This window comes from Octodon degus, unplaced genomic scaffold, assembly GCF_000260255.1.
Source record: "Octodon degus isolate 3935 unplaced genomic scaffold, OctDeg1.0 scaffold00023, whole genome shotgun sequence".
Taxonomy (NCBI): Eukaryota; Metazoa; Chordata; class Mammalia; order Rodentia; family Octodontidae; genus Octodon; species Octodon degus.
This window is the reverse complement of record NW_004524599.1, coordinates 16,122,776-16,136,441: the sequence shown is the minus strand read 5'-3', so window position 1 is coordinate 16,136,441 and position 13,666 is coordinate 16,122,776. Positions and strand designations below refer to the sequence as shown.

Sequence of the window (13,666 nt, the reverse complement as noted above, 5' to 3'; positions counted from 1 at the left end):
AACGAACCCTGAAGACACTGGACACCTGTGATAAGGCCCCCAGGTGGATGTGGCCCCGATGGTGAACGTTCAGTGTGAGAAACGGGGGCAGAAATGTTGTTTTTATTCCATTGTTGTCTGATCTGAAGCTGTCAGTTCATATAAACTGTGGTCTTTTCTATCCACTCTTTATTCTGTGACCTAACTCTGGAATTTCAGGATATCTCTCTTGTCATTGTTACGTTGTGTATATTCTATTTTAATAAAATTTATTTTGGGGGATGTTTTTGTTTGTGTGTGTGTTTCATTTCTGCTAAGTGACGCACATTGAAAAGGTTCTCTACTTCTTGTATTGTGGGGTCCACCCAAGACAGGCACAGTGCTCAAGGGGCTTATAGGACCCCAGCAGGCCTCAATCCAAGTCAGGCTTCAGGAGCTTTCAGGCACCCGAGAAACCTGAAACCTGACAGAGAAACCACGGACAAAGCTTCCCGGCACTCCAAAGCTTCCCGTGTACAGTAGGCATCAGGACACCATGACAGAGGGGTACACTGGACCCCTCTTCAGAGTACATGAATGTGCAGATGGTGAAACAGTGGGAGTCTTGGTGCCTCAGGGAATGGCGCTGGCCCAGTCCCTGCACCTGTGTCTGCTCACAGAGGACAAGGTCACTGTCCTGACTCAGTGTCTAGCCAAAGCAGGAGGAGCACCATGCACACCCAGCATTCCGAATGCACAGGTCTGGGAAAGATGAGGGCCGGGCTTCTAGGAGCAGCAGCCTGGGTCTGTATGGGGGCTGCTCTTGAACTTTGAAAAGTGTGTGGGGGCTGCACTGGGCAAAAGCTTTAAAGTGATCAGCAGGGCTCCTTTGCCTGAAGGGGACAGGCCAGCCCAGTGCAGTTTCCATCTCTCCTTTGGCTTCCAACAGTAGGAAAACCAGGGTTCTAGTTCTCTTTGCCCATCTGCTTGTTGTTTTGTTCTTTGTTGTATTGCTATGAGTTGAACAGGGGCCCACGGTCTTGCTACAACTTAGCTCCATCTTGAAAATTTTGAGCAAAGGTCTCCCTAAATTTCCCAGGCTGCTCTCCAAGTCACCGTCCTCCTGGGACAGCCTCCCCCAGTGCTGTGATACCAAGCAGGCCCCCACTGGCTCTGGTTCTTGGGAGGTCCCTGACCTGCTTTCACTTTCAGTTTCAGCACTGAATTCTTCCCGCAGCAAGGTTTGGCTTCCTCTGGTGCAATAAGGATATCAGTACATCTTTTTCCCTGTGGGAATCCCGGTGGCCCATGGAGACAGGCCCCAGGGCAAAAGCAGGGACAGGAGCACAGGACAGCTCCACCCCTGCAGCCAGAAACACCCACAAGGCCTTGGCCACAAAACCCCCGGAGTCCCTGCAGATCCACAGCAAATTCCATGGTCCTGAGATCCATCAGGTGGGGTCAAGGCTCAGGCAGGGCAGCAGACTGCAGGAAGGTGAGATCTGGTGTGTTTGGCTGGGTGGGGACAGGCCAGGTTCTGATCCTGGGGATACAGCTACACCAGAAAGACAAGGGAGCAGCCAAGTGCTGCCTGCAGATCAAGCTCTGGAGCTGAGGGGTGCAGCGACCTGGTCCTGTGAGGCTGTCTTGGCCATTCTCCTCCCTGCTGTCTTCGCTGCAGCAGCCTCACCCTGGCTCCTCTTGCAGCTGGTCCACTCCCAAGTCTTTGTCCATGCCCAGGGACCCTACCGAGCCTATATTCCAGACACTCACCACAGCAAACCGAAGCCTTCTTCCTCTGGAACCTGGAAAAACTGTGGGATGGGGTTCCTGCCTCTGCTGCCTGCAGGCTTGACCATAGGCTCTGAGAGAGACTACACAGAAACAGAGAGGGCAGCTTTGTCACAAAGGTGGGAGGGAGGCAGCCTGTACTGCCATGGGATTCATGGGATTCAGGGGGCGTCTGGGGCGAGAGGGCAAAGCCCTTGAGGGTAAGCAGAGAGAGGGTCTGTGGCCTCAGAGGCTACTGCAAGGCATAGGAGAAATGGAGGGTGCAGAGAAGCAGGGAAGGACAGAGATCAGCACTGAAGGACAGCAGCTCTGTGGCTTGCCCAGGAAAGACCAAACCAAAGTTTCCACTCTTCAGAACAGCTGGCCATGGACAATTGGTTAGGTGCCTGACAAGGCCTTTTCCTCTTTACCTGTAGACTGCATCATGAACACACTGTCGGAAGCCAATGGCACCTTTGCCATCCAACTTTTAAAGCATCTGGGTCAGAAGGACCCAGTGCATAATGTCTTTCTCTCTCCTGTGAGCATCTCCTCAGCCTTGGGCATGGTCCTGCTGGGGGCCAAGGGCAACACAGCATCCCAGATAGTACAGGTAGGCTCTCCTCTCCTTGCATCCTTCTGTGACTTAAGGTTTTGTGCTTTGTGGTGGTTCTGGAGAGGCAGGGGATCTTCCCCAAATATTAACCCAGAAAAGATAAGAAATTTTTCTGGTATTTCACTTAGGAAAGAAGCAGACGCTGGGCTGGAGCAGTGGTGGGGAATTGCCTCTGGTTTGATCCCAGCACCACAGGAAAGAGAAGAAAAGTATGTTGGAATTCCTTGGTGCAAAAGTCATTGACAACTGTCTCCTTTTGGAGCTCAAGGCTTTGTAGCTGTAACTGCTCACTGCTGCCTTGCTGCTCAGTGAGGGGACAAGCAGAACAGGGCAGGGTGGACCTTGCTCAAGGCCGCCTTTCCTCTAGGGATCCATCTGCCTGTGGGCCACACCAAGGCTCATCAGAAAGGCCCTAGCTCCAGGCCCTAGCCCTAGGGGATCTCAGGCTTGGCAGGAGGCCTGTGCCTGAGCTCAAACCCCAAGGCTAGTCTTGGCATCTGCTGCCCTGGGACAGAGCATGGCACAAACTCTCTGCTAAGCTCTGTCTCTGTGTGACCAGCAGTGCCCAGATAACCATTTCTGTAATGCCACTCCTTTTCCATTGCCTCCCCTGTGGGAGGCCCTGAGATGGATGCCCAGAGGGGATGTTCCTTGGGATGCTTCTTAGGAACATCTGGGCTCTGAGCTTTCTGAGGAAGAGTGTGAGTAAAGGACACTGCACAAGTAAAGAGGCTCCCTGGAAGTCACAGGGCCTGACTGGGATCTCAGTAGCCAGGAGGCTGAGACAAGAGATCGCCATGAAATTGAGTCCAGTCAAGGTTCGTATACTTAGATCCTGGCTCAAAAATATGGTGGAAAACAAGTTCCTTGCAGAGGATTGTTCTGTGGAGTACTTATGAGAAAAAGTTTTTTTGTAAACTCTTTGTGAGACCAGTGGACTATATTGACAATGGGCATTCGTTTCTCTGACAGGCACTGGCATTAAACGCTGAGGAGGACATTCACGGTGGCTTCCAGTCGCTTCTCGCCCAAGTGCACAGGACTGGCGCTCCGTATTCCCTCATCATAGCCAACAGGCTCTTTGGAGAAGAGAGCTGCCAGTTCCTCTCAGTGAGTTGGGTCTGCACAACAGGGAAGTTGCTTTAAAATTCCTGATGGAGTTCCCAGAGCCCAGAGGGAGGATGCAGAAAACTTGAGGAACTGACAGGAAACTTAGTTTTCTGTGATGACCAGGCTCTCTAAGGAAGCCTTCCATGATTTCCCATGTGAAGACCTGAGGCGTTCCTTCATTCCTGTCCAGTTCTTCCATATATAGCACTCTCCACCGAGAAGCTGGTATTTGACATGGCTTAGACTCAGGGTGACATCGTGTAAGAGACACGTATGCCTCTCAGAGAGTTCAACTGTTCGTACTCCGAATGCCTGGCAGCTTGCTGAATTTCATGCAGCTCCGTGGCCTCACCCAGTGTGTCTCTGTCCACAGTCATTTCGGGAATCCTGTCAGAACTTCTACCAAGCCGAGCTGGAGCGGCTGCCTTTTGCCAAAGATTCATTGATCTGCAAGAGACACATCAATGCCTGGGTGTCCAGAAAGACTGAAGGTCAGCACTAGGGGCTCCCTCTGCTCTTCCCCGCTCCTCATCACCTTCTGCCTATTTGGTCCAGATCCTAATTCTTATCCAGATCGGACAATGACCTATTCTCCCTTGGGCTCCAGGAGCAGTGGTGGTTCAGGTGTCTGAACCATTCGCACACCTGAGCTATTTCTGCTCACAAATGGCGCGGCAGCAAATGGCATGGAGCTTTCCCTTTACAACTCAGCAGTTCTCTTCCCAAATCTTATGAAATGTTCACCACTTGTGCACTCTTCAAGCAGCAATTAGCACAGATGCTCTCAGTCCGTGAAAAGGGGCCGTCACCATCCAGGGCTGGAAGGGGGCTCTGGCAGGCCCTCCCTCTCTTCCCCAGGGAGGCCTAGTGCTCTGTCTGGAGGACCGGACAGCACAATCTCTTCACCTCCTCCCTTTTCCCCTCTGCTGTGTCCCTGACAGGGAGTCCTGCCTGCCAAGTGTTAGCTCACAGCGTGAGCACAGAGCCATAGCCTGAGATCACACCCCAAGGCTAGTCTTGGCATCTGCAGACCCCCCATTTAACCACTGAGGGTCTGCAGGTCTCACCTGGCACAACGCTCATTTCCTTCTGGCTCGGTCTCCAATCTGTCCCTTCTATTATCTGCTTTTCTTGAGTGACCCAAAAGCATGTCAACCCCTCCATTGCAGGGATGTTCCCCCAGCGTCCATGGTCATGAACACCAGGCCTAGCAGTTTTTCTTATTAGTTCATTACCATTCTAATTTAGCAGTCTGAATCCATCCTGTTTAAACCTGCCAGGACGATGTCCTACAGCTTGTTTATCACGGTGCTTAAAAGCAGTCACCGAAAGCTGCCTCTGCTTTTATCAACAGGCAAAGTTCAAAAGATGTTGACCGATGTTTCAATTGATGAGTTATGCAGGCTGTTTCTCATTAATGCTGTCTACTTCAAAGGAAGGTGGAAAGAACAGTTCAAGAAGTCAAGCACCAGCGAAATGACTTTCAAAATAAACCAGGTGGGCAGATGTTTAAATAAAATTCCTTGATAAAGTAATGGAAAGAAGATATTTTGTTTTGTGGGGGCATTAAGATGTGAAAAATTATTTGAAGCAATACATTTGTATATTGGTTTTTAAGCTCAGGAGAACAATATTATACGAGTAAGGGATATTTGGTGCTCGTAAGTTTTTCCATAAGTGGCTGCTTTTCCAGTCTGATAACTTTTCCTGTTTGGATTTGCTGCAACCTAGTCTGGAAAGTGAAGATTTTCCTGTAAGTCCACATTAGCTCGGGAGAGACAATAAGAAATGCATCACGAGACTGTGCTCAATGGATGGATCACGTGCAGGGCCAGGAAATGTGAAAACACAGATCTCTAAACAACTTGTTATTAACTTTAAAAAGTATTCATTGAAATTGTTGTTAGTTAATGTGCAAATTATTAATTCACTGTTTTCTAACTTCTGATATTAGAAGCTGTGGTAAAGACCTACACCCTGCTCTTTTTAAGTGTAATTCAACTACAATTAAAAGAATTTGACAAGTCCTACAATCACTTGAAAAACAGAAAACTCATTAGAAAGAAACTATTTGGTATATTTACACATGCTCAACTACCGTTCATGTTAAAATAGAAAGGACTGTACTTCATGATTCGTATATTTTCTTCATGGGACTTGGGGTCCTCTCAGAGCTAAACTGCAGCACGTGGAACATTTAGAGCTCCCCATTGGATGGTGCTGTCTAAAACAGCTCCCCAGGCTGCTCCACCCTCTGCCCACTCTCTGGCTTGTCATGCATGTGGGAAGTGCTGGCTGTGGTTTCCCCCAGTGTCACATACGGTACAAATACTGCTTCCTTCCTAGGTACTGCAGCACTGAGAAAGCTCCTCTGGGCAGTTTCCTTGCTCCTTGGAGAATCCCTGTGACATGTGTGTCCCTCTGCTCACCCCTCAGGAGAAGCGGAGGCCTGTGCAGATGATGTTCCAGGAAGGCATGTTTCCTTGGGCTCACGTGAGTGAGGTGGGGGCCCAGGTGCTGGAGCTGCCCTACGAGGGCCAGGAGCTGAGCATGATCCTGTTGCTTCCGGACAAAGGCGTGGACCTCAGCATGGTGAGTCAAGGGTCTTGGTGTGTATGTTTTCCATCCTGCCTGGAGCATCTGGTGATGTTCCTATGCCCTTTCCCACCGGAACCGCACTAACAAACACTCTTGCCCTTAGCTGTCCCTTTGTCCCATTCCTGGCCATGAACAGTCTTCTAAAGCCACGCAGAACCCCACATTGTCATGTCCAGCAATGTGCTGGGACGAGCAGCTGCTACCTGGGATGCTGAACGCAGCAACCATACTGGACTTAGGGACAGAGCTAAATAGAGGAGGCACCGCATTTCTTGGAAGAAGCAGAAGACAGGAAGCTGCCCCAGACGGGACAGCAAGCCTGGGAAGATTGATGCTTTTGTGGCTTATTGATGCTCTCTGGCTGCTTATGTGCCATTTTGGGGTTCCATTCCTAGCTGAACTTGTCACAATTTGATTGGCACCCTGGAGTGCCCTTGGATTAAAAGAGGCAATGCTGTCTATGTAAATATTCGGTTTAATAGACGTCGTCTGCCTTTCATGTGTCTGTTTGTCCATCCGAGGCCTTATCTCAAGGAAGAACAGCTGTTGGTAGGAGGGCCTGTGTAGAAATTCGGCTTCCAGGTACTAGGTGTTGTGTGTATCTCCTATAGTGACACAGAGACCCGACAGTGAGGACAACACCACAGCAAGTCCGCAGGTATGGGGACACACTGTGAGAACTGAGAGGAGCTGTCCAGGTGCTCTCGCAGGGAGCGGTAGGCGCAGGGCTGCATTGTGTAGAGGCCTGTGTGGTCCTGACTGGAAGATGTGAAAAAAGTCTAGTCTGCGGGGTAGCACTAACCCCGACCCCCTCGTCAGAGAAGATCCAACTGCTCCTGCGACCAGGAGCCGCCTTCCTCGCCACCCTTAGTGCATCTGAGCACCCCCATGGCCTGGTCCTGAGAGAATAGTTGCCGAGGCCCAGGGCGTCGGGCTTTCCTGCACTGGGTGACCAAAACTTGGGTGTCCTTGGGGGAACTCCAGGTCCCACCTTGGGAGTGAAAAAGCCTGCGTGGTGTGGAGCAGCTGTGTCCACTGGGCGTTGGGGTTGGACCGCTGTGGTCGCTGGAGTACAGCGAGTTTTCTGTATTGATCCAGGCCAACGTGCAATACCAACATGTCTGTGTCTACTGATGGTGTGGTAAGCACTTCACAGATTCCTGCTTCGGAACAAAAGACCCCGGTTAGACCAAAGCCATTACTTTTAAAGTTACTAAAGTCTGTTGGTGCCTCAAAAGACATTTATACTATGAAAGAGGTCATATTTTATCTTGGCCAGTATAGTATGGCTAAAAGATTGTATGATGAGAAACAGCAACATATCGTGTATTGTTCGAATGATCTTCTAGGAGATTTGTTTGGAGTTTCAAGCTTCTCTGTGAAAGAGCACAGGAAAATATATACCGTGATCTACAGAAACTTGATAGTACTCTATCAGCAGGAACCATCAGACTCTGGTACATCTATGAGTGAGGACACCTATCTCCCTGAAGAGGGGAGTGACCAAGAAGACCCTGAGTGAGATCTACAAGAAAGGAGTCCTTCATCTTCAGATTTGGTTCCTACACCATCTACCTCATCTAGGAGGAGAACAATTAGTGAGACAGAAGAAAGCTCAGATGAATGGTCTGGTGAATGATGAAGAAAACGCCACAAATCAGATAGTATTTCCCTTTCTTTTGATGCAAGCTTGGCTGTGTGTGTACTAAGGGAGATTCGTTGTGAAAGAAGTAATAGCAGGGACTCGACAGAGACTCCATCAAATCTGGACCTGGATGATGGTGTAAGTGAACATTCAGGTGATTGGTTGGATCAGGGTTCAGTTTCTGATCAATTCAGTGCAGAATTTAAAGTTGAGTCTCTTGATTCAGAAGGTTATAGTCTTAGTGCAGAAGCACAAGAACTCTCAGATGAAGATGATGAGGTATATCGAGCTACTGTGTTTAAGACAGGAGAAAGTGATACAGATTCATTTGAAGAAGATCCTGAAATTTCCTTAGCTGACTATTGGAAGTGTACTTTATGCCGTGAAATGAATCCTCCCCTTCCGTCACACTGCAACAGATGTTGGGCCCTTCGTGAGAACTGGCTTCCTGAACATAAAGGGAAGGATAAGGGAGGATCTCTGAAAAAAAAACCAGATAAAAAATTCAACACAGGCAGATGAGGGCTTGGGTGTACCTGATGGTAGAAAGACTTTGGCAAATGATTCTAGAGTCATTTGTTGAAGAAAGTAATGATAAATCCATATAAGCCTCCCTGTCACAAAAAGGTGAGGACTACTCTCAGCCATCAACTTCTGGTAGTATTATTAATAGCAGCCAAGAAGATGTTAAAGAGTTTGGGAAGGAAGAAACACAAGACAAAGAAGATAGCGTGGAATCTGGTTTTCCCCTTAATGCCATTGAACCTTGTGTGATTCGCCAAGGTCGACCTCAAAATGGTTACATTGTTCATGGCAAAACAGGACACCTTATGTCAAGTTTCACATGTGCAAAGAAGCTGAAGAAAAGAAATAAGCCCTGCCCAGTGTGCAGACAAGCAATTCAAATGATTGTGCTAACTTATTTCAACTAGCTGACATCCATAAAAGTATATAATTTTAACTTTAATTATATAAGCCTAAAAGTTTAGACAACACAGATTTTATAAACATCAAAGCAGAAAATACAAGGACATTGAAATATAATTTATTTAGGTGCCTTTTGTGTGAAAAGGAAAAATGTGGAAAGATTTAAACATCCAGGATGTAGACACTCTGAAACACCTATCCTTAGTTTCTCTCCTCCTTCAGAAACTCTTATTTATACTTGGTGCTATGTTATGTAGGTAAAAGTGGACCACTTATAATAATTCATAAGAATCTTCAGTGAAATTGTGAAAAGAACCAGAATTGCACATAATAATTGAGATTATAAATGGCAGCATATGTAATACATGTTATTCAACATTGAGCTTTGTAAATTAAATTTCATTTTACATGCTTGTGGGTTATTGAAGCAGTCTTGTTTAAATTTTTAGGTTTAATGTATGGTATTTATTGCTTTATCAATAAACAATTTATTGAACATTAAAAAAAAAAGTAAAGAAAGGAGCCCTCCCTGCAGCAGCTGTGTGGGCCCCATCCCTGGGAGTTCTCGGGCCTGGAGGACACTGTCCTTCCTCTGTGCCCATTGTGCCTGTGAGCTCCGCCCTCTGGTTGGTCTCTGATGTAAGTCCAGGGCTGTTCGTGCTATCTATGCTTTTACTGTGTGGTTTTGCTTCTTTTCTACTACTTGTCCTTTTAAATTTTCCAGGAACTTCCTCTAGGAAGCTCTAATTCTTTCTAGTCAGGACAGGCCAGGGAACCTGATGAGGCCATCAGAATGTTGGGTTCCTGCTGACGAGCCAGGGTATGCTCATCCTCAGCCTGCCCTGGTGGCTTACAGTGGCAGCCCCTTTGTTCTTTGCTCAGCAGTTATGGTTTTACTGCTCCAAATAAAAGCCTCCTTCAGAAACCCGACATCTCACCAAGCCCAGATACCCAGAGAGCACAGCCAGTCTTTGGGCCGTGGCTAGCAGTGGTGGCCAGGAGGTGCAGCCCCATCTGCTACCTCAGGAAGCTGCAGCTAAGGTGGCAGGGCAGAGGCTGGGTGCAGGACAAGCTGGAGACCTCCCAAGCTTCCAGGTAGCTGCAGGGACAATGAGTGACAATGGCACCATCTGCGTGCCTGACGAGGCTGGGCTGCCCCTGGTAGGGACTGTGGTGGCTGGGTACTGCGGTCTGAATGGTAAAATGTAATCCTTTTTTTTTTTTTTTTCAGGTGGAAAAAGCCCTCACTTTTGAGAAATTCCAAGCCTGGAGCAGTTCTGAGCACATGAAGAGTACCCAGGTGGAAGTTTCCCTTCCGAGATTTAAACTGCAAGAGGAATTCGACCTGGTCTCTGTGCTGCAGGCTCTCGGCGTAGTGGATGCCTTTCGTCCGGATAAGGCTGACCTGTCTGGCATATTGCCTGACAGTGGCCTGTGTCTGACCAGGGTCGTACACAAGAGTATGGTGGAGGTCAACGAAGAAGGCACGGAGGCTGCGGCAGCATTAGCTTGTAAGACTGTATGTTTTTATGGAGTGCGTGGGCCAGTGTTCTGCGCTGACCGCCCCTTCCTGTTCTTTATCAGGCACAACAGGACCAACATCCTGCTGTTCTGTGGCAAGTTCTCATCTCCATGAGGGGTGCATGCCTTGTGTATGCGAGCATTTCCCTCTCAGACCCCAAGCCCCATTTACCCGGTGGGCTCATTAGAAACGCACGTGCAGCCTTAGGCCAGCTGGGCACACACCTGCACCATCCGTCAGCGCAGGCGCACCTTGGATGTGCTCTGCTCTCCCCCCAGTGCCACCCCTGGGGCCACTGAACAAGAGCTACTGACAGCAGAGCTCCATGTTGAACGCAGTGGACAGCACACATCCCAGAGTGGAGCACACACAGGTGGCCCCGATGGCCGTAAACACCTCTTTCTTGCCCGTGCTCCTTAATGTAGTACCAGTGTGCTTCCTACCGCCTCCAACCCTATCACTCACTTGACTTACGCTTGTAAGTAGTAAACAAGGTCACTAGCCATTATTATTCTGGTGACAGTTTTCCTGTTCTTTGGAGTTTAAAAGAAGTGCACATTTTAATCTGACATTTCCTGCTCAGCTGTCTGTGCAGAGCGCTGCTTTAGACCCAGGGACAGCATTGGGCTTATTCAGCAGCTGCTGTTTGTCGTCTATGTCCAGCTCATAGCTTCTGTGGCAACCAGGGTGCCCTATTCAATGCCTTCTTGAAGGGCTGATGAGGTTCTTCAAGGGACTTGATTTCTCCATCTACAACTCCAGCAGTTAAAATCTATGCAGCACATTAAATTCATTTGAGATGTCATCTTTTCCCAGAAAAATTTCCTTTTCTCCTGAAACTGATGAGCAGTGAGAATACAAAGAGTGACATAACTGGGGTCCTCAAGACAGGCAATGGGATGTCGTCTCCACTGTCACTCCACCACTGAGTATACACAGTACTTTCCAAACACTCATATAGTTTAATATGCACTTAGTTCCTGCCAAAGTTTCCGTCCTCTCTTTCTTGCTTGGTTTGCCTCGACCATAATTCTGTACATCCTACAGAGGCCTTAGGTGGGTCCCTTCGCTGGACATTGGACAATGCAAAGTCCGTTTCCTGTAGACACCCAGTGTGTTCACAGCCACCTGCTCTTTCTCACCCCATGCCTTGCAGTTGCCTCCATCTTTCTCCCCTCCACCAACACTGCCAGCCTGCTTGTGAGCTGACAGCTGCCTCCTCCTCCAATCTTGCTTGCTCCGCCCTGTTTGAAGCCCTTTACTGCACCCACTTTTCCAACAAGCAGGCACAAACTCTCTGGAGAAGGGGACATTTTAATGCCATGGCATTATCTTCTTTACTTTAGGGCCCAGGGAAGCGGCATCTACCTCTCCCTTCTGACTGACTTCACTTTAGCATCTCTTTCAGATTTCAGCAGGGACAATGTTTCCTTTGGGAAACTCTGTTGATCCACTACACGTAGTGTTATGCTTTTCCAAAAAAAAAAAAAACGTGTGCCTGATCAGTCTGGACCTCAAACTCTGAAAGAATATGTGCTGGCAGGCAGCGTTAGTTTTGATCCCAGGTTGGGCTGTTCCCTGGGAAGCTATTGCCAGAAATCACTTCCTCCCCAGTCCTGGGGTAGAGTCACGGCAATTTCTCTGTATTTTGATAACTATCCCTGCACTGGCCTGGGAACAGCTGTGCTCAGGTCTGGCAGCTCACCTGCCAGAAACCTCAGTGTCTGATCCCCAAGGCTGACTTAGTTCTCCTTGGTGCTCTGACCAGGATCCAGTGTTTGCTCCCATCTGCTCCTACAAAAGCCCTATGTGAAGGGACCTATTTCTCATGGCTGACACCACACAAATACCTGACACCCGGGATGAATAAAGGAATGGTTTATTTATCTTGTGCTTTGTGCCAGTTTCAGCGCACACAGATGTGGTTCCAAGGCAGAGTCTCACATGGCAGAGGGCATCAGGGCATGGTTGCAGAAAAGGCAAAAGCAACAATGGCACTATGGAGGAGCAGCAGAGAGCAAGCCTCTTTGCTTTCATTGTCCTGTAGGCAGGGAACCTGCCCATGATGGGAATAGAACTCCAACCCATAATCCTAGCATTGGACCATGGATCAGTCACATAGAAATGCATGCCATGACACCCTGACACATTCCGGGGAGATCTAGACACAAACCATGTCCTGCTGCCCCTGTTCTCCAAAAGGCTCTTGTACCCCCCTTTATTCAAAAGTGATTTTCATCCATCTCTAAGAGTTGCCAAAATCCTCAGAGTTTCCGCATTGCTGAGAACTCCATGTTCCATGTGTCCTCCAAGATCTAAGATGAAAACTTAGCTGGGAGCCCCGTACAAACAAAAAGTGACATGCTTCCATCATGTAATTGCAGAAAATAAACATTACAATCCAAAAAAAAAAAAAAAGAGAGAGAATGCAAAAATTTGAATCAAAGCAACTCAAATGTTCACCATGGAAATCATTAAGGGCTGTAGTTCCCCATTTACAGTCTGCTGCATTCTGTGGAAAATTGTAAGCCCCACGTGTTTCTAGCCCTGCAGTACTTCTGGTGGTTGCTGTTCCCAAGGACGTTTTACTTGATCCTGCTCTGTTCCCCCTTGTAGCTTTCCTCAAACAATCCACATATTTGACCTTTCTAATTGTTCATAATTCTTACTGTACTTTTTGTATTATACACATACTTCACAAAGTGCACACACTGTCTACCCTCCGAGGCCTTTGAAATCTTGGTGCCAGCCTTTTATCCCAGAACTTCTGTATTTTCTATGCCCTTAAAACCAGTGCCACATGGAAGATGCCAAGGTCCACTGCCAACTTAAAGAGTATGAGGTTAGCTCCCCCAATCCCCAGCTGTAGGGACCAACTGCCAGGGCAGAGGGACACTCAACAAGACTTTGAGGTACATATTTTCTCATCACCTCCATTATGGAACAATGTGCAGCCTCCTCCATTCCAGAATGTCATGGTTTGTGTCTAGTTTGCCCCCCAAAGCCTCATGCAGTCAAGGGATGGGGACTTCGAGAGTTTAAGTTTAACTCATGATCCACTGGAATTATGGGGCTTAGTACTGCTGGGATTATGGTTGTGCATACTTACCCCAGCATGGGGCAGAGAGCCTGAATGTTACATAAGAGGGACAAAGCGGTAGACCCTTTTTATGTTGCCATTGTTGCTGCCTCTCCCTTTGGATCTCTTGCTCTTTGCTGCCATCAGGAACTGATGCCCTCTGTCCTGGGCCACTCTGCCTTGGAGCCAGCCACAAATGAACTGAAAGCTCCATTAACTGTGAGTTAGGTAAACATTTACTTCCTTCATTCTGAGAGTCAGGTATTTGTCCCAGCAGTGAGGGAAGGGTAACAGATACAGTACATATGGTTCTTTGGAATTTATTTTATTGTATCGTATTTTTTTTATTTTTTAATAGATTGCAAATTGAAAATAAATTATTTACAAACATAAATGAATATAACAATAAAAAACTGTCCAAAATAAAAATGAAGAAAGAAT

The 13,666-nt window shown here is 47.9% G+C and overlaps 2 protein-coding genes and 1 pseudogene across 3 annotated transcripts in view; all 3 read left to right on the top strand.

Annotated features, from left to right (window-relative positions):
• Positions 1 to 13,666, top strand: part of LOC101585144 (serpin B9-like) — a 389,019-nt gene that overhangs the window by 209,949 nt on the left and 165,404 nt on the right. The gene's annotated exons all lie outside the window — the stretch shown is intronic.
• On the top strand, positions 2,174 to 10,260 carry LOC101585938 (serpin B9-like). The gene is made up of 6 exons (XM_004628399.1): positions 2,174 to 2,341; positions 3,317 to 3,454; positions 3,828 to 3,945; positions 4,809 to 4,951; positions 5,891 to 6,046; positions 9,856 to 10,260. Exons 1-6 carry the CDS (start codon positions 2,174 to 2,176, stop codon positions 10,258 to 10,260), a joined length of 1,128 nt encoding a protein of 375 aa, XP_004628456.1.
• LOC105741789 lies at positions 7,163 to 8,644 on the top strand (annotated as a pseudogene). The gene has a single exon (XR_002820496.1). The product of XR_002820496.1 is annotated as an E3 ubiquitin-protein ligase Mdm2 pseudogene (transcript).